The sequence below is a fragment of the Molossus molossus genome, unplaced genomic scaffold (genome assembly GCF_014108415.1).
Source record: "Molossus molossus isolate mMolMol1 unplaced genomic scaffold, mMolMol1.p scaffold_m16_p_11, whole genome shotgun sequence".
Classification (NCBI taxonomy): domain Eukaryota; kingdom Metazoa; phylum Chordata; class Mammalia; order Chiroptera; family Molossidae; genus Molossus; species Molossus molossus.
Genome location: NW_023425346.1, coordinates 61,598,838 through 61,618,337, shown reverse-complemented (window position 1 = coordinate 61,618,337; position 19,500 = coordinate 61,598,838). Strand labels below are relative to the sequence as shown.

The following is a 19,500-nucleotide window of genomic DNA, read 5'->3' as shown; positions in this document are numbered from 1 at the left end:
TGCTAAGTGAAATAAGCCAGACAAAGAAGGACAACTACTGTATGGTTCCATTTATATGAGGTACCTAGAGTACTCAAATTCATAGAAACAGAAAGTAGAATGGTGGTTCCCAGGGACTGGGGAAAGTTATTGCTTAATGGATAGGGAGATTCAGTTTGGGATGATAAGAAAAAGTTTTGGAGGTGGATGGTGGTGATGGTTGCACATCGTATTGAATGTACTTAATGCCACCTACTGTGCACTTAAAAATGGTTAAAGTAACTTTTATGTTATGTATAAATAAATAAAATATATCTTGAACAGATGTTTGTATGCATATATATGTATATATATAATTTTTAAAAAATGAGTAATTCATATTTGAAAAAAGAATAACCTAAGGAGTGCTGCTCGGACAATCCTTCATGCCCTTCTTCCTCTGCAGGAGTGACACATGCGGCCATCTGGGCAGCCTGCATTTCCTATCTCAGTGCAGCTGTTCCCCCTGAGCTGAGGACGTCTGCTCAGGGCATCCTGCAGGGCCTTCACCTGGGTTTGGGGAGAGGCTGTGGTGCCATGATTGGAGGTGTTTTAGTCAATTATTTTGGTAAGAATGGCTTTCTCTTTTTCCCTTTCTTCTTTGATGAAAAATCATGTTCTGCAACAACACCTCAAAAAACACTCAGATTATTACTGAAGATTGCCAGAAGCCAAACTCTAGTACTCATATTCTCTTTCTAGCTTCCGTGGTAGTCATAATTGTAAAGCAGTGTGTTGAGGTCATTAAAATGATTAGAGCTAGCCTATAACTGTGCACATTTCTCTGACAAACAGCTTAATAAGATGCTACACAGATACCTCCAAGGAGCCAAACAAATGAAATATGCCCATGTGCCCACCTGGGTCTCCTGAAGCTGTTGGCCATCTGTCATTCTCTGGTTCATCCCAAGCTCTGAACTGCAGAACATTGAGTTTTGGATGAGGGCTACCTGTATTTCCTGGAATTACTCTATAGAGTGCTCTGTTTGTTTTCACAGGGGCTGCTGCAACCTTCCGAGGAATTGGCATGGCTTGCCTGGTGATACTCCTGCTCTTTGCCCTGATCCAGTGGCTGGCAGTACCAGATGAGGAAGAAGGTAGACATGTCCATTCTTCCCTAGTGGTTCTAAAGGTTGAAGCCATGGGGAATTCCACACATACCCCTCAGAAACCCAGTGGTGGTAACAATAGACCTGTTTGGCTAGATTTTCTCAGTGGTATATCAATGGACTCCTATGTACCATTATTGGAGAGAAGCTACCTACTGTGTTGAAAAGAATATTGGTCATTTTAAGTAGCTTGGAATATTCTTTTTGTTTTGGTTTATTGGAAGTATTGGATTTCAATGTCTCTAGTATTCTAAAGTATTTAAAATTTATCTCAAGCAGATATAAGGCTATACAGTAATCTTCCTACTAGAGATAGGATGTGGTATTAATCTCTGTGATTTTACCTTCCTTTGAAAAACCTTAACTTTGAAGTTTTCCCTCAATTAGGTACAGTCTTCAGTAAAATTGTTATATAGAAAGCAGATTATATCAAATAGATGAAAGCAAATTTTCAACTTTTTAAAAACAACTTTCTTTTTTTTAATGAAGAAGGTCAAGCAGTAGAATGGAAATATTCCGGCTCAGCTCTTAGAACAGGGCTCAACTTCTTTTTTTTAAATAATTTTTTTCCTTTATTGATTTAAAAACCTTTTCTTCTTTATTGATTTTAGAGAGCAAGGGAGAGGGAGAGAGAAAGAGAAGCATCGACGAGAGAGAACACTGATTGGTCACCTCCTGCATGTCCCCCACTGGAGATTTGGCCCACATCCTGGGCATGTGCCCTGACCGGAAATTGAACCGACAACCTCTTGGTGCATGGCTCGACGCTCAACCACTGAGCCACAATGGCCAGGCAGGGCTCATCTTCTTTTATGTTCTATCCTTTGAGTGGCATTTGCCTCAAGTACCTGAAGTGCTTGTTAGGAAAACTGTTAGAAACTTGAGAGAGAGATTTTAATTTCAACAAGTTATTCAGAAAGAAAGAACAATACTAGTTTTTCTAATTCTTGTTCTTTTATAATCTTAACTGGATCAGATCTCTTAGCCTTGGTTTCCATGCTTTCAGTAAAAGGCCAATAAATACAGCTATTATATGGCTTTTTCCGTTTGGATGCTTTTTAAAAAAATCTCAATCCTGTAAGTGGGCCTAAGGCACCATTCACTATATCCTATGCCCCACAGATGTTATATCTAAGTTAAATGAACAATACACTTTATAAGTAAATAGAAGTTAATGTCTATTAAGCCCTAGAAGGAGACCCTGGAAGTTAAACCTAACGTTCATTTGCTCAGTGCTGCTCCAGGTAAAGAAGCCGCCCTTAGTTTACAGCAAATTATTAATGTTGCCAAGCACACTAGAATGGACTTATGGGATTGTCCGCTTATTTAACTTGTTTTTGTATGTTTAAATATGTAGAAAACTTGGAAAATTGATTTAAACATGATTTTCTCGCCAGACAAAACAATGTTGGCAGAAAGGATTCCTGTTCCATCAAGTCCTGTTCCCATAGCAACCATCGACTTGGTACAGCAACAGACAGAAGATATCATGCCACGCATTGAGCCCAGACTTCCACCTAAGAAAACCAAGCACCAAGAAGAACAAGAGGACGTGAACAAGCCAGCCTGGGGAGTCAGCTCCTCTCCCTGGGTGACCTTTGTCTACGCATTGTACCAAATTAAAGAGATGATGCAGCTAACAAGAGACAACCATGCTTCTGAGATACAGCCTTTACAGGTAAAGTTCCTCTGCTGGCCTACCTTAAGTGGGCTCATTCTTTTTATTATTCAGTTATTCATTCAACAAGACTATGGAAGGTCTGATGGGGGAAACAGACATAAAGAAAAATAATTTCAGTACTCTGTGACAAGTGAATTGTAGGGGTATATACAATGTCTCATAGAGGGAAAATTCTGTCTTACGGAGTTTAGGAAGACTTCACAGCGAAGATAGTGTGCTTCTTGAAAGAAAGAAACTAAATATATTCTTCTTTAAATTTCTTATATATTTTTTTAAAAATTTCAATATTGATGGATACCAGTTTCAGTGAGGATATATGTCTCTTGCTTTGGGGGAGCATTAATCTCTGTAATTCTAAAATTCTAGTAGGCACAGTATAAATAATAGGATCTTAATAAATATCTGATGAATTAATGAATACACTGAGCCTCTGTATAGGTCTGATCAGGACATTTCACTCAATGGAAGTGTAGTTTTGCTGGTGGCCTCACATGAAAATTAAAGTGTGATTTTTCTTGTCCTTGGAGGTATGTTCTCTCCTGAGTAAAGTCAACTCAGGTTGATAAAACTGTAGGTAAATGTAACAAAAGCTTAAGTACTGCCTTTGGAAAATGAATTAAGTGTGACTTCTTTGAACAGTTTGGCCAAAGTAATGAGTCTACTTCCCTGTGTTCATGTCAGTCACTCCCTTTTACTTAATGTGTCATGTCAGCTCTGTATCTAGAGTAGTTTCAAAGGTCACATTAAAAAAATAAAGGGGAAAGACTTAAAACTAAAGAATAATTTGGGTAACTTCCTTTTTTAGAAAATCTGAACTACCTTTATCATGACTTCGTAAACTAACATATAATATTTCTATAATTCAAACCAAACTTCATTCTTTACTGGTAACCATAATGCATTCTTGTCTATGAATGACCCTACTTATTAAGATAATAAATTCACACAAATCCTCTGCTTAGTCAAGAAGGAGAATATTACGGTGAAGAGGGGCATATACAAGATACAAAGCAGAGAACTGAGGCAGGAAAAAGGATATCTTTTGCTTAAATAACAGAGTTTTCATTACTTTGGGTACTCATCCTCATTTTCACAGAAGCCTATGAGGCTTAAGTATCATTAAATTTTTTCTGGTATGTTAAGATTATATGTTAATAAAAACTAGCTGATAAGGCTCAGTTTATTTATTTTAATTAATTTATTTTTACAGATGTTTCTTTTTTCTCCATTGACAACCTCGTCCCCATTCTCCCCACCCCATCCCCAGCTTTGTTGTCCATGTCCATCGGTTATGCATACATGCATATAAGTTCTGTGGTTTATCTCTTCCCCCTCACACACTTCTGAGGGTTGTCAGTCTGTACCCTACTTCCACATCTCTGGGTCTACCCTGTTCCTTAGGCTGTTATGTTCATTATATTCCACAAATAAATGAGATCATGTGATATTTCTCTTTCTCTGCTTGGCTTGTTTTGCTTAGGATAATACTCTCCAGGTCCCTCCATATCGTCTCAAAGGATGAGAGATCTTTCTTTCTTACAGCTGCATAGTACTCCATTGTACCACAGCTTTTTTATCCATTCGTCTACTGATGGACACATGGGCTGTTTCCAGATCTTAGCTATTGTAAATAGTGCTGCTATGAACATGGGGGTGCATATATTCTTTCTGATTGGCATTTCAGGCTTCTTAGGGTATATTCCTAGAAGTGGGATCACTGGGTCAAATGGCAGCTCAATTTTTAATTTTTTGAGGTAACACCATAGTGTTTTCCATAGTGGCTACACCAGTCTGCATTTCCACCAGCAGGGTACTAGAGTCCCCTTTTATCCACACCCTCGCCAACACTTGTTGTTTAATGATTTGTTGATGGCGGCCATTTTGACAGGTATGAGGTGATACCTCATTGTTGTTTTAATTTACATCTCTCTGATGATTAGTGATATTGAGCATTTTTTCATGTGTCTCTTGGCCATTTGTATGTCCTGTTTAGAGAGGTGTCTCTTTAGGTCCTCTGACCATTTTTTAATTGAGTTCTTTGTCTTCCTTTTGTTTAGTTGTATGAGTACTCTATATATTTTGGAAATTAACCCCTTATCTAATGCATCATTGGCAATTATGCTCTCCCATACAGTGGGTTCCCTTTCTATTTTGATGGTGGTTTCTTTTGCTGTACAGAAGCTTTTAAGTTTGATGTAGTCCCCTGTGTTCATTTTTTCCTTTGTTTCTGTTGCCTTAGGTGATGTATCAGTGAAAATTCTGCTGCATATGATGTCCGAAATTTTGTTGCCTACATTTTCTTCTAGGACTTTTATGGATTCATGAGTCACATTTAAGTCTTTTATCCATTTTGAGTTGATTTTTGTGTCTGGTATAAGTTGATAGTCTAGTTTCATTTTTTTGCATTTAGCTGTCCAATTTTCCCAACACCATTTATTAAAGAGGCCGTCTTTACTCCATTGTGTGCTCTTGCCACCTTTGTCAAATATTAATTGAGCATAATGTCTTGGGTCAATTTCTGGGTTCTCTGTTCTGTTCCACTGGTCTATATGCCTGTTCTTGTGCCAGTACCAGGCTGTTTTGATTACAGTAGCTTTGTAGTATAACCTGATATCCAGTATTGTGATTCCACCTACTTTGTCCTTCTTTTTCCAGATTGCTGTGGCTATTCGGAGTCTTTTTTGGTTCCATGTGAACTTTTGAAGTATTTGTTCTAGTTCTGTGAAATATGTCGTTGGTATTTTGATGGGGGTTGCATTGAATCTATAGATTGCTTTGGGTAATATGGACATTTTAATGACATTAATTCTTCCAATCCATGAACAAGGTATGTGCTTCCACCTTTTATATCTTTCTCTATTTCATTTTTCAATGACCTGTAGTTTTCTGTGAATAGGTCCTTTACTTCTTTGGTTAAGTTTATTCCTAGGTATCTTAAATTTTTTGCCACAATAGTAAATGGGATTGTTTTCTTAGTTTCTCTTTCTGTGAGTTCATCATTGGTGATTATCAAGAATGCCGCTGATTTCTTGACGTTAATTTTGTATCCTGCTAGTTTGCCAAATTCATTTATTAAGTCTAGTACATTTTTGATGGAGTCTTTAAGGTTTTTTTTTATGTGTAATATCATGTCATCTGCACATAATGACAGTTTCACTTCCTCCTTTCCAATTTGGATCACCTTTATTTTTTCTTCATGTCGGATTGCTGTGCCTAAAACTTCCAGTACTTTGTTAAATACAAGTGGCAAAAGTGGGCATCCCTGTTTTGTTCCTGTTCTTAAGGGAAATGCTTTTAGTTTTTGCCCATTGAGTAAGATGTTGGCTATAGGTCTTTCATATATGGACTTTATTATGTAGAGATACGATCCCCCTATTCCCACATTGCTGAGCGTTTTTGTTTTTTTTTATCAGAAATGGATGCTTGATTTTGTCCAGTGCTTTTTCAGTGTCTATTGATATGATCATGTGGTTTTTATCTTTCATTTTGTTTATTGATTTACAAGTATTGTACCAGCCTTGCATCCCTGGCATGAATCTCACTTGGTCATGGTGAATAATTTTTTTGATGGATTGCTGGATTCGATTTGCTAGTATTTTGTTCAGGATTTTGGCGTCTATGTTCATCAGGGATATTGGCCTGTAGTTTTCTTTCTTTGTAGTGTCTTTTTCTGGTTTTGGAATTAGAATTATGCTGGCCTCATAGAACGTGTTTGGAAGTCTTCCTTCTTCTTGAATTTTTTGAAAAAAAATGTGGAGAATGGGTGTTAGTTCTTTTTTGAATGTTCAGTAGAACTCCCCCGTGAAGCCATCTGGGCCTGGGCTTTTGTTTGCTGGGAGAATCTTGATTACCTCTTCAATTTCCCTAGTTGTTATTGGTCTGTTCAAGTTTTCTATCTCTTCCCGGTCCAGTTTTGGGAGACTGTGTGTTTCTAGAAATTTGTCCATTTCGCTTAGATTGTCGAATTTGTTGCCAAATAGTTGGTCATAGTATTTGTTAATGATCCTTTGTATTTCTGTGGTGTCAGTTATTATTTCTCCTCTTTCAGTTCTGATTTTGTGAATTTAGTTCTCTCTGTTTCTTGGTGAGTCTAGCTAAGGGTCCGTCCATCTTGTTTATCTTTTCGAAAAACCAGCAATTTGTTTCATTGATCCTTTGAATTATTATTATTTTTTGGTCTCTATGTCATTTATTTCTGCTCTGATCTTTACTATTTCCTTCCTTCTACTTGCTCTGGGGTTTTATTTTTGTTTGGTTTTTAATTCTTTAAGGTGTGAGGTTAGATAGTATATTAGAAATTTTTCTTGCTTCTTGAGGTAGGCCTGTAGTGCTATGAACTTCCCTCTCAGAACTGCTTTCATTACAATGCATAGATTTTGTGTTGCTGTGCATTCATTTTCATTTGTTTCTAGGAAGTTTTTAATCTCTTCCTTGATCTCCTCAGTAACCCATTCATTGTTTAATAACATGCTTTTTAGCCTCCATGTATTCAAATGTCTTTGCGTGTTCTTGTTGCAGTTGATTTCTAGTTTCATGCCATTGAGATCTGAGAAGATGCTAGATATGATTTCAGTCTTCTTGAACTTTAGAGACTTAATTTGTGTTTATCATGTGGTCTATCTTTGAGAATGTCCCATGTGCACTTGAGAAGAATGTGAATTCTGTAGTTTTGGGTGTAATTCTCTGTAGATATCTATTCAATCCATTTGGTCTAGTGCTTCATTTAGAGTCTCTGTTTCCTTGCTAATTATTTGTCTAGAGGATCTATCCAGTGATGTCAGTGGGGAGTTGAAGTCCCCTGCTATGATTGTATTGCTATCGATTTCTCCTTTGAAGTCCTCCAGAAGATTTTTAGTATAGTTTGGTGCTCCTAATTTGGTGCATATATGTTTACCAAGGTTATATCTTCCTGTTGGATAGATCCTTTCAATGTTATGTAGTGGCCTTCTTTGTGTCTAGTTATGGCCTTCATTTTGAAATCTGTTTTATCAGATATGAATATTGCTACCCAGCTTTTTTTTTCCTTTCTGTTTGCTTCCCTTCACTTTCAACCTATGTGAGACTTTTGCTGTGAGGTGGGTCTCTTGTAAAGAACATATAGATGAGTCATGCTTTCTTATCCAATTAGCTACTCTGTGTCTTTTTATGGGAGCATTCAGTCCATTTACATTTAAGGTGATTATTGATATGTACTTATTTATTGCCATTTTTTGTTTAGTGTGGTTCTATTTTTCTTCCCATTTCTCCTGCTAATTACAGCAGTCCTTTTAACATTTCTTGCAGTGCTGGTTTGGTGGTAATGTATTCCCTTAGCCTTTTTTTTTGTCTGGGAAGCTCTTTATTTGACCTTCCATTTTGAATGATAGCCTTGCTGGGTAGAGTAGTCTTGGATTCAGATCCTTGTTTTTCATGACCTTGATTACTTCATGACACTCCCTTCTGACCTGTAGTGTTTCTTGTGAGAAGTCAGCTGAGAGCCTTATGGGGTTTCCTTTGTAGGTAACCTGTTACTTATCTCTTGCTGCTTTTAGGATTCTATCTTTGTCTTTAATTTTTGGCATTTTACTTACTTGTGGTGTGGGCCTGTTTGGGTTCTTCTTACTTGGGACTCTCTGTGCTTCTTGAACTTGAATGCCTTCTTCCTTCACCAAATTAGGGAAGTTTTCTGTCAGTATTTTTTTGAATATATTCTCTATCCCTTGCTCATCTTCTTCTTCGGGGACTCCTATGATGCGAATATTATTACGTTTCCAGTTGTCCCACAGTTCTCTTAAGCTGTCTTCCTGTTTTTTAATTGTTTTTTCCTTTTGGTTTTCTGATTGGTTGATTTTTTTCTACCCTGTCTTCTAATTCACTGATCCGGTCCTCAGCTTCCTCTACTCTGCTTTTTAGACCTTCCAATGTGTTTTTCATTTCTGATATGTCATTTTTGATCTCTTCTTGGTGGTTTTTAATTTCCAGTTGGCTTCTATTCAGCGTCTCTATGTCCTTACTCATGCTGTTGAGCTTCCTCAAGATCATGGCTCTGAATTCTAGCTCTGTTAACATGCCTAACTGCTCCACATTGATCTCATCTTTGGGGGAGGTCTCTTTCTCTTTCATTTGGCTTCTGTTTCTGTGTTTCACCATTTTGGCTATCACAGTGGGCTTTGGAGCCTGTCAAATTTTCCCTTTGGGTATTGGTGTTCTGCTGTTTGTGGCTCCCTCTCTTGGGTTTAGATGAGTGAGGGAGGACCCACGTTGAACACCACTGTCAAGTCTTACTTTCCTGGTTAAAGTTGCTAGCCCAGGAAAGGCACTGTTATCCTCTAGCTTTTTGCCTGGAGGCTATCAGTTGAGGTTACTTGATAAGTTTTGGGTTGTCAGTTGATTGAAAAACTCCCTCAGGTGCTCAGCATAAGGGGATTTCACGAAGGTGGGGCAGATGCTGGTTGTTAATGAGCTTCAATTAGCACTTCAGTGGCCCACAGGGTGGGGTTGGATCTCCGAGGGAGGGACTGCTGCCTCTCCCCAAAGCCCTGGTAAGGAGCAGTATGGCCACCGTCCTGCGTGGCAGCAACTCAGCAAAAGCTCTGAGTGCCCTCCAAATCCTGAGTGTCCCGACACAGTTCTGTCCAGTCTGCCCTCCCTCTGCCAGAGCCCAAGGTGAGTGGCTGTGGCTTTTTAGTTTCTGTCCCAGCTCTGCGCTGTGGAGCCGCTTGGGAGCATAACCCTAAGGTGCTGTTTCCAGCTAAGGCTGCTGCCAAGCTGCTGACCATAGGCTCCCAGCCCCCATCTCGTGCCTTCGCTAGCCTACCAGGATTGAGTCAGTGTCCCTGGTGATATGGTCCTCGCAAGCTGCTTTTCTGTTGGTTTTTCCTGTCGATTTGTCTGTGTTATAGTTGTAATTCCAGTTTAGTTCTGGGAGATGGTATGTGTTGCTTCTGTTCACTCCGCCGCCATTTTGGAATTCCTCTGTCTTTAATTTTTGGCATTTTAATAACTATGTGTGTTGGTGTGAGCCTGTTTGGGTTCTTCTTACTTGGGGCTCTCTGTGCTTCTTTAACTTGAATGCCTTATGCCTTCACCAAATTAGGGAAGTTTTCTGTCACTATTTTTTTGAATATATTCTCTAACCCATGCTCATTTTCTTCTTCTTTAGGGACTCCTATGATGTGAATATTAATTACGTTTTCAATTGTCCCACAGTTCTCTTAAGCTGTCCTCCTGTTTTGTAATTGTTTTTTTCTTTTGATTTTCTGATTGGTTGATTTTTTTCTACCTGGTCTTCTAATTCACTGATCTTCTCCTCAGCTTCCTCTAGTCTGTTGTTTAGTCCTTCCGATGTGTTCTTTATTTCTGCTGTGTCATTCTTCATTTCTTGGTGGTTTTTCATTTCCTATTGGTTGATTTTCAATGTTTGTATGTCTTTACTCATGGTGTTGATGTCCTTATTCATGCTGTTGAGCTTCCTCAAGATCATGGCTCTGAATTCTAGCTCTGATAACTTGCTTAACCGCATTTCATTTATCTCATTTGGTAAAGGTCTTTTTTTCTTTCATTTGGGATTCATTTCTATTTCCCCATTTTGGCTATCTCAGTGGATTTTTGTAGCCTGCCAAATTTTCCCTGTGGGTGTTGGTGCTCTGCTATTCGTGGCTCCTTCTTCTGGGTTTGGATGAGTGTGGGAGGATCCGCGTTAAACACCACTGTCAAGTCTTACTTTCCTGGGTAGACTTGCAAGCCCAGGAATGGTTCAGTTATCTTCTAGCTTTTTGCCTGGAGGCTATTAGTTGCAGTTACTTGAAGAGCCTCGGTTCCTCAGTTGAATGGAAAAACTCCCTCTGGTGTTCCGCGTAAGGGCAGATGCTGGTTGTTAATGAGCTTCAATTTGCATTTCAGTGGCCCACCTGGGTGGGGTTAAATCTCCAAGGGAGGGGCTCCTGCCTCTTCCCGGAGCCCTGGGAAGGAGTAAGATGGCCACCATCCTGTGTGGCTGCAACTCAGTATAAGCTCTGAGCGCCCTCCAAATCCTGAGTGTCCCCACACAGTTCCAGTCCAGTCTGCCCTCCCTCTGTCGGAGTCCAAGCTGAGTGGCTGTGGCTATTTTAGCACTCTCTCCTGGTCCTCTGCACTGTGGAGTGGGCTTGGGATTTTAACCCCAAGGGTGCTGCTCACAGCTCAGACTACTGCTGTCCATGGGCTCCCAGTCCCCACTTATGCCTGCACAATCATACTAGGATCAATTCCATGTCCCTGGTTATATGGTCCTTGCAAGCTGATTTTCTGTTGCGTTTTCTTGACAATTTGTCTTTATTTTAGTTGTAATTCCAGTTTGGTCCTGGGAGATGGTCTGTGTAGCTTCCATTCACTCTGCCACCATTTTGGAATCTCCTCAGTTTATTCTTAGAAGCAATTAAGTTTTTTTTTTTCATTTTAGAATCAATCACTGAAATAAAACTTTTTTTGTGTGCTCAGCTATTTGAAGTGATAGGTACTACTAATTCAGAGGAAAACCTGCTTTAAAAAGAACAGTGTGTCCTGATTTGTAAAATTGAGGACTGTGGAATGAAATGTAGCAATGTGGCATTTTACGACATGCTATGGGTGATGTGCTAGTGTGAGTGTGTGTACTCAGTTATATCACTGCTTGTTTATATTGCCTTTTTTTTTGTGAATGTTCTATCTTATTTAACTTTTAGTGTATACTTTTAAATTTCAAATATATACAGGACTCTTAATTGCAGAACATTCTTTTCTGCCCTGTATCTGAGGCTGAGAATGTCTTACTTCCTTTAAGACAAGGTGCCTTCCAACTGCTGAATTCCATGGTCTCAGCAAGTGGCCTGAGTTTCAAGTCCATGCCACTTGCCCAGTGACTTGGCACAGTAGCTGGTGGGGGCTCCATAAATATTTGCTGATATAAATTGTATTCCTATTAGTAACAGGAATTTTGATAGTAATGTTCCTTTATCCATAAGACACGTCTGCTTATAGTGTTTGTGTTTTTCATGCGGCTTTGGCAGTTGCACATAGGAAAAGAGATGAAAGGTAAGACTTTCTATCCTTATTCCTCTATTACTTGTTTCCTGAAGTGGTCACTTGAGGATGATCTCCTCATGTTTCCTGTATCTTACTGGAAAGCATATGTAAAAGGTGTTGGATTAGTTTGCTAGCACTGACCATGAGCAATCTCCTGATTTCCTTCCAGGGGACCAGTAAGAATCGGGGAGATTCTCCAGCTGGTGGAGCCCGGCCTGTCCCACGTGAGATTCACTCTGACTCATCCAGAAACCAGACATCCCCTCAAACAGCATCATCTCAGACGCAGAGCAGCTCCACTCACCCCAGTGTGGATCCGCATGCAGAGGAGAGTGAGGACCAGAATGCAAAGGAGAGTGAGGACCAGAATGCAAAGGAGAGTGAGGACCAGAAGGCTCAGCCTGACGCTGGGGAACATTGAGGGGTCTTGCTCATCTCACACCCTGCATGGACCTGGGCACCTCTGCCAGGAAGGAGGGAGAGGCGTCCCGAATCCAGCACATGCTTCACCTTGAGGAGCATTGCACCACATATGCTTCTGAGTATCTGAACACATCAACATGGAAACACACACACATAATAGCTACAGTACATATTGGCAGAAACAATTCAACTTCCATAATCCCAGTGGAATCACAGAAGGGACATGGAGTTCAGTGAGGACTTTCCATTCTTTGGTGGGTTAAGGACTACAGGACTTCCCTGCCAGGTCAGTAGGAGCTGAAACCAGCAGTTACACTAAGTAAGTGGAGGGAAAGAAAGTGTTTCAAGGTGAGTGCTGATATAATTTCCCTCTTTTGATTATTTATTCTAATGATTTGGTTCTTAATGCAAATTGGGAAGAAACAATACACCTATAATTTTGTTTCTTAAAGAGAACCATTTAAAAATTGTATGATTTAAAAAATACAGTAAGCAGATAAAAGTTAGTGGCATATATGCTTTTGTCTAAAAAAAGGATGTTTCACCAGAAACTTGGCATATCTCTAGCAAATATATTTTTATATAAGTATGGTATATAATAAAAATAGTCAATCCTTGGAGCAAAAGCTATTATTGACTACTGCAAGTTAAGCTGAGCTTTAAATGCCTTTTGTTTTAAATGGGCTTTATGACCAGAGGAGGGAATATTCCAAATAAACCAACCAACTCAGTATCCTGTGGCCTGATAGACAAGGGTTTACTAAATACATTGATACTGTAAATAGCCTCTATCACTATTTACACTTTTTTAGTGATTCAGGCTCTACTCAGCTGATGGAATTTTTTAAAAATCACTTAATTCACAAGGGTTTCTTTAAATAAGCAGTACTATTTACAAATAACAGTATAAGATTTAAGTGCCTGGGGGAGGGATACAATTTTTAAAAGTTACATAATGGGTCAGTTGTTGCTTTGTTTTTGGTGAGGGGGAAAGGGTGGTGAATAGGAAACCAGGAATGGAAATGACAGGAATAAGAACTCTACTTTCCAATGACTGAAGAAACAAATCTCAGTCTATTCTTTCCCATGAAGACACAGTCAGACACTGGACAGTTTAGACATGCATATGCTACTGTAAATATTACAAATACTGTCAGAACAATGGCTGGGTGAATCCCGCATAAAGCTTGCTGCTAAAAACGAAAGCTGAGGTTAATAGGAAACCTTGGGTGAGGGCTGTGGAAAAGGGAACACTGCTTTAGCTGAATGAAGGTCAATGATAGTATGTATAATAGCTGTGGATGAGCACAGGAGAGAGGAAAAACAAGAACAGAATTAAAAGAGAGCAACTCACTTTACCCTCTGACCCTGATTAAACAGGATCATTTGTAAAGTACAAGCTTCTCCTGATAACATACTTCTGCCTAAAACTGCATCTGGGAGAAGAAAGTCCACGCTTGGATATCTAGCACCACAAAACACAGCTTAAAAACAACAAAAAAGCAGAAATAGAGTTAAGCAAATAGTTATTTTTGCACTTGAACTGAAACGTACTGTACTATAAATTATCATGACTCATTTTAAGTGACCTTTAAAAATCAGATGTATTTATTATGCTTATGTAATTATAGAAATAAAGAAATGTGTGACAGGCTGAACCTCACCTATGAATGTACAGTATGTGGATTTGTGAAACTGACTGTAGGAAAGTTAAAAACTTATACTGTATCTTGTGTTTACAGTTCTGATTTATTCATTTGAAAAGCCTGCTGTTTTGGAAATGCACAGCTGATATGTTGAGATAAAAATAAATATCATTTTAAAGTATTTCTTAAATGGTAAAGATGTGACTAACCCAACAGAAGTCCTTTCCTCTGTAACGAGTAAGACCACATTCAACAGGCCTTTGTTGTGAAACATGATCTGTGAGGGCTGGTTCAATATGCAGTGATTTCCAGCCTTTTAGAGCAGACACCTTCATGAGTTTGTGGGCTTTGTGACCTTTCTTCCTGTCCTCCAAGTGCCATTTTAAAACATAGTAAAGTGAATTCAAGTTAAATTTTGATTTGAGAATTTTATAACCTCTCTTTGAGGTTTCCTATAAATACCCAGGGATGTCACAAAGCCCAAGTTGGTAATCACTGCCTTAATGGCTTATTTCATACTTTTTCCTCTATGATTGTAGGAAAAGGTAAATCAACCCAAGTGCTGAGCTTATGTGGATCCTAAAAGGTTAGCTGCTAATTATTAAGCTATTACTCAAAGCTTTAAGTAAAATAATAGACTGTTAAAATGCATAAAGCTCCATTAGCCAGTAAGCCTCTTGAAAAGCCTAAACAATTCAGAGGAAGAACAACGCTGCTTTACTGGCCACGTGAAGCAGATGGTTGGCTAAGCCCTCTGATTTGCAGTTCCTCCAGTACTGATGGGGTGAGGCTGCTGCTGGTGCTGGGACCGTTACTTAAGCAGTATTTCTTGCAGCCAATCTGGAGTTAAGTATTGAATCCAAGAAAAGGGGTACCACACCCATAGTTACTGAGTGCCTGTTAGGTGCTGATGAGATTACAGTCATCCCTCACCACTTCACACTTCGACTTTCGTGGCTTCACTCTATCGCAGTTTTTCAAATATATTCATTAAAAAGTTGATTGAGACAGTAAAAATGATGTGCCCTCGGTTGTCTGGGTCAGTTATACACTCCTGTATTACAATTACAATTAAAATTACTGTACGTATGGACTGTAGGCCTATGTATTTGAGCACCCCAGGAATCCTCCAATGCCAGGTGCAATGGCTAGTCTAGAACTGATTAACAGCGATAAACGAGGGATGACTGTATTGCTTTATCCTTATCACTATCCCCACTTTATGTAGTTTCTGGAGCTGACACAGCTTAGTTATGGGACCAAGGTCACAAAGCAAGGATTCTAACTCAAATCTAATGCCAAAGTGCAGGTCCACTAGCACCTTCCACCCCCAGAATGCATGGAGGACACTCCTGCTTTTGTAAAACAAGCCAGAAAGCAGCACTGGTATGAACCCCTATCTCATGTGCCTGATACCTGTGTGTGGCTGTTTTTCCATTTAGGATTTCTAGATATTCCCAGATACCTAGAAATCCAGCACCTTCAAACCCAGCTGCTTTGTTAGTTGTGAGTGCCAGACCCCATCCACTCTGGAGGTGACTTGGATAGTTTGGCAACCTGGCAGAGAACACTCAGAGGTTGGCAGGGAAGACCAGTGCCACAGAAGTCAGGGAGAGCTTATATTTGGTTTGTCCTTTTAAAAAGAATTATTTCATTTTCTAATTTACTTGTAGTGTATTTTTAAAAAGTATTGCTTGTGATGAACCAGGTGGCAGGGGGACTGGTCCATCATTCCAAATAGTTTAGAAGCACCACTGTGGACCGTGATCTACTGTACACATTGACTACAAGGTACATACGATTGGCATGAGCATAACAGCAACAGATGCAGTCATCTCTTGAAAAGATTAGCTATGAGGTCACTTCCTTGACTAATTATTTTTTTTGTAAAGCTGGCAATAAAGGAAGTAGAAAGGGCATGGGAACTGACACACTAGGGCTCAAATTCTGATTCTATCGCTTATGTTTGTTCTTCAACAACCTTCTCTTACCTTCTCTGAGTTTTTCTTCATCTGCAAAGTGGAAACAATATTAATATATATTAGAGTGGTTATGAGATTCAAATGAAGAGGCATTGAAAGAGCCTATTATAAGCCTGATAGATCTCCAATAAATACTGATACTCTTCCTCTTTCTCCTTTTCATCACTACTTTTTTTGGAAAATGGACCAAATCAAAAAACAAGATTCCCCCCAAATTATTTAAAACAAATAACAAGAGCAGATATCCCACGGAATGCACCTCCTAAGATTTATCCTGGTAAATATATATACATCCCTAATCCCTAGTGACTCATTAAGGTAGCAAATTCAGGGATTATAGCAGAAATATGCAAAGTTACCTTAGGACAACTAGACTCCTAGCTGCCAGAGGAAGACCGAAGATTTGAACATATCTTAAGAACATGTTCATTAGAAGGGTATTCAGATGTTGATCAATAACAAAAGATTTGAGAAACAACAGTCACAAAGAAGAACAGCTGTCAGGGGCTGAAAGAAAGGAGTGGTCTTTACCAACAGACTGGGTATCTCATCACTTGAGCAAGGTTAGTCCCCTTGGGGGGTGTTTGCATTAGCCTTTTTGGTCTGATGACAGTAAACATGAATAATATAGTGAACTCCCTTCGTCCTCTTTCTGCTGACCAAGCAATGTTTTTATGACCCTTTGAGCTCTTGTAAGGCTCAGCCTTCTGAGAGAAAATCTGCTAGTCATATCAAACCACTGTTTCTATCCTTATGCTAGTTATATTGTTGGCTATGAATCACTAAATGGACAGACTATATGAACTGGCTAACGTGAGAAGGTCTTCTTAGGGTGCAATGACAGAAATCAAGGTTCTGAATCAGTACGGCCAAGAGTCACATCTATAAGGTTAAGTCATCAATGTCATACCCAGTGGGGTATCTCAGAAGGCAGCTTGCTCCTGGAGTCACCTAAAAATACCTTTCGCTGCAGGCTTCTTCAAAATCCCACATCCATCATGTCACCTATGCACAGGATCTATCAGCTGGACCAAAAAGGCTGATTTTAAAAACTATACTTCTCTACCTCTGGGGAATAATCACAAACAGAGTAATATAAGATCCTTTTTCTTTTCTGGACATCATTTCAGGAGTCTTAATTCATCCGTACATTTAGATAAATTGATGTAACCCATGATCTGTTTTAAACCTCTTAAAATCTAAAATTTTAAATTTCTAAATTTAAAAAAAATGTCTTAAGTTCATATATCCTAAATATCAGATGAACACTCTCCCCTGTAATCCATCCCTATGTATTTTTGGCAAACTATATAACTAAATTCACAAAGCATATTTTGTGATATGTAAAATGTGTTTTAAAAATAGCATTTGAATGATACAATTATTTCAGCATGGCCAGCTCCGCTATATCTTACCCACTTTTTGGTGTCAAATACTCCAACTTGACTGTATTTCCATTTAGGATTTCTAATAACAGTAAGCTTTCGTGCACCTAGTGTAAGCAATGACACAACAGTTCTGCTAGGCTCCACAGCTGCACACCTCTGCCGGCGTGAAGCACAAAGCAAACCTGCAACCACCTGTGAAGGACAGAGCTATTTTACTGAATGGTCATTTAACCTGTTTAAAGGCAAAGAAAGAAAAGAAAGAAGAGAGAAAGAGAAAGAGTGAGAAAGAAAGAAGGAAGAAAGGAAAGGGAAGGGGAAGGGGAAGGGGAAGGGGAAGGGGGAAGGGAAGGGAAGGGAAGGGAGGGAGGGAGGGAGGAAGGAAGGAAGGAAGGAAGGAAGGAAGGAAGGAAGGGAGGGAGGGAGGGAGGGAGGGAGGGAGGGAGGGAGGGAGGGAGGAAGGGAGGGCAGGAGGGAGGGAGAAAGAAAGGGAGAAAGAAAGGGGAGGGAGAAAGAGAAACTGGGAAAGGAGGAAGAAGGAGGGGAAAAGATTCTTTTTTAAAAATTTGTTTGCTGGCTGGGAGATTACAAAGGTTCGGGCAAGGCGAGGATTGTAGGCTGGGGGTTGCAAAAGGTGGTGGCCAGTGTGTGCCTCCAGGAGCAGAGAAAAGGATTCTTATGGGCGGTATCTGTATATTGCTTGATGGGGATTAGAACTGTGATCAGCACTATAATAAACTCCAAATCAAGTGAACACAACAGAAACACACCAAATATATTACAAGTAATGCTTTTAATTGTTTAGCTTTTCACAGTACTCACATAATAGACACTGACAAATACATGATTTCCTCTAACAAATAACATGAAAAACAACATCCTGGAAGATTGTTGCTTTTTCTTTGTTTTTATTGTGATGGTTAAACTCAGCTTGATCAACGCCTCTTTACCCTGGCACAGGTAAGGTCTGGGGCTGTCTTGGCTGAGATGTCTCCTGGGAACTGCAGAAGACTCTTCGCATGTTAGTCACACACATTCTGTAGGATACAAACTGCCCTCTTGGGAGAGGAACATGGTGAGCACAACCACTGATGAACCAATAAATATAATTATAAAAAAATCAGACTGAACTATGATAAAAATGATGTTAGTTGTTCACACTTACAAAACATCACCATCATAAATCTGGATGGAAGATACTCTCTTTGATTTTTAAAATCAGAGGCTACGTGAAAGCACAGACTGAATTTAGTGCATTTCACTAAATAACAGGCCTCCTAATATTAAAAGGTGTCTGGCAAAAACTGAAACCTGTAAAACACTGGCACACTGCTTAAGAAGAAATACCATTTGAAAATCAATCTAGAAGGTTCCAAATGGGTAGCCACACTCTTACTCAACAATTTATAACAACTCCATCAAATTTGTCTCAAGAAAGCAGTGCCTAAATGTTCTAAACATCCCACCTCTGTACCCTCTCTCTCAGTGAAAGATGGCTCGTTCTTTATGCCTCTATTCTTTATGGTTCCATCACAGCAAAAAAGCCTGAGTTAGATTCTTAAAGAGAATCAATTTAGCAACATCTTAACACTTGAATTGTTTTGCCACACCGAGATCTTTTCTTAGACCTATGTTTAGGCCTCCTTTGCTCAGGGTCAAAGCTCGCAGTTAGACCCTCATTTCACTCTGAAGTTTAACATGATGAATCAAGAACAAAAGATTTGTAAGAAAGATCACAAATCTGTTTTGCAAGAAATTGTCACCAACATATAAAACTAAACAAGTTTTAAAAATGAACCAGGGACCCTGGTTCAAAATGTCTCAAGAGCCCTGGCCAGTTTGGCTTAGCGGTTAGCGCGTTGGCCCGTGGACCAGAGAGTCCCAGGTTTGGTTCCCGATACGGGCATGTACCTCGGTTGTGGTTTGTCCCCTGCCCTGGTTGGGGTCGTGTGGGTGGCAAGCACTCCATGTGTCTCTCTAACGTTGATGTTTCTCTCTCTCTCTCCCTCTCTCTCTCTCTCTCTTCCTCCCCTCTCCCTCTCCCGCTGTATCTGAAGATGAGTGCAAAATGTCCTTGGGTGAGGATAAAAATAAAAGTCACAAGAAGTTAAATGCCTTCAATTTCAATATATATAAAAAAATATAAAAAGTAATTTTTTAATATCTAATCTTTATTATATGTCTATAAAAGTCTTATCAAAACTTTAAAATATAATCTTAGGAAATGTTTCTCTC

At 39.4% G+C, this 19,500-nt stretch overlaps 1 protein-coding gene across 4 annotated transcripts in view; it reads left to right on the top strand.

Moving 5' to 3' along the window:
* Positions 1 to 14,073, top strand: part of MFSD6 (major facilitator superfamily domain containing 6) — an 84,821-nt gene extending 70,748 nt beyond the window's left edge. For 3 of the 4 annotated variants that reach the window (XM_036254119.1, XM_036254120.1, XM_036254121.1), the window contains exons 4-7: positions 425 to 586; positions 1,017 to 1,115; positions 2,525 to 2,805; positions 11,999 to 14,073. In XM_036254119.1, coding sequence (XP_036110012.1) covers positions 425 to 586; positions 1,017 to 1,115; positions 2,525 to 2,805; positions 11,999 to 12,250 — 794 coding nt within the window. In that variant the 3' untranslated portion in view covers positions 12,251 to 14,073. Of the gene's footprint in view, positions 1 to 424; positions 587 to 1,016; positions 1,116 to 2,524; positions 2,806 to 11,813; positions 11,839 to 11,998 lie in introns of all 4 variants that reach the window. The other variant, XM_036254122.1, reaches the window with a different exon arrangement.
* The last annotated feature ends 5,427 nt before the right edge of the window (positions 14,074 to 19,500 follow it).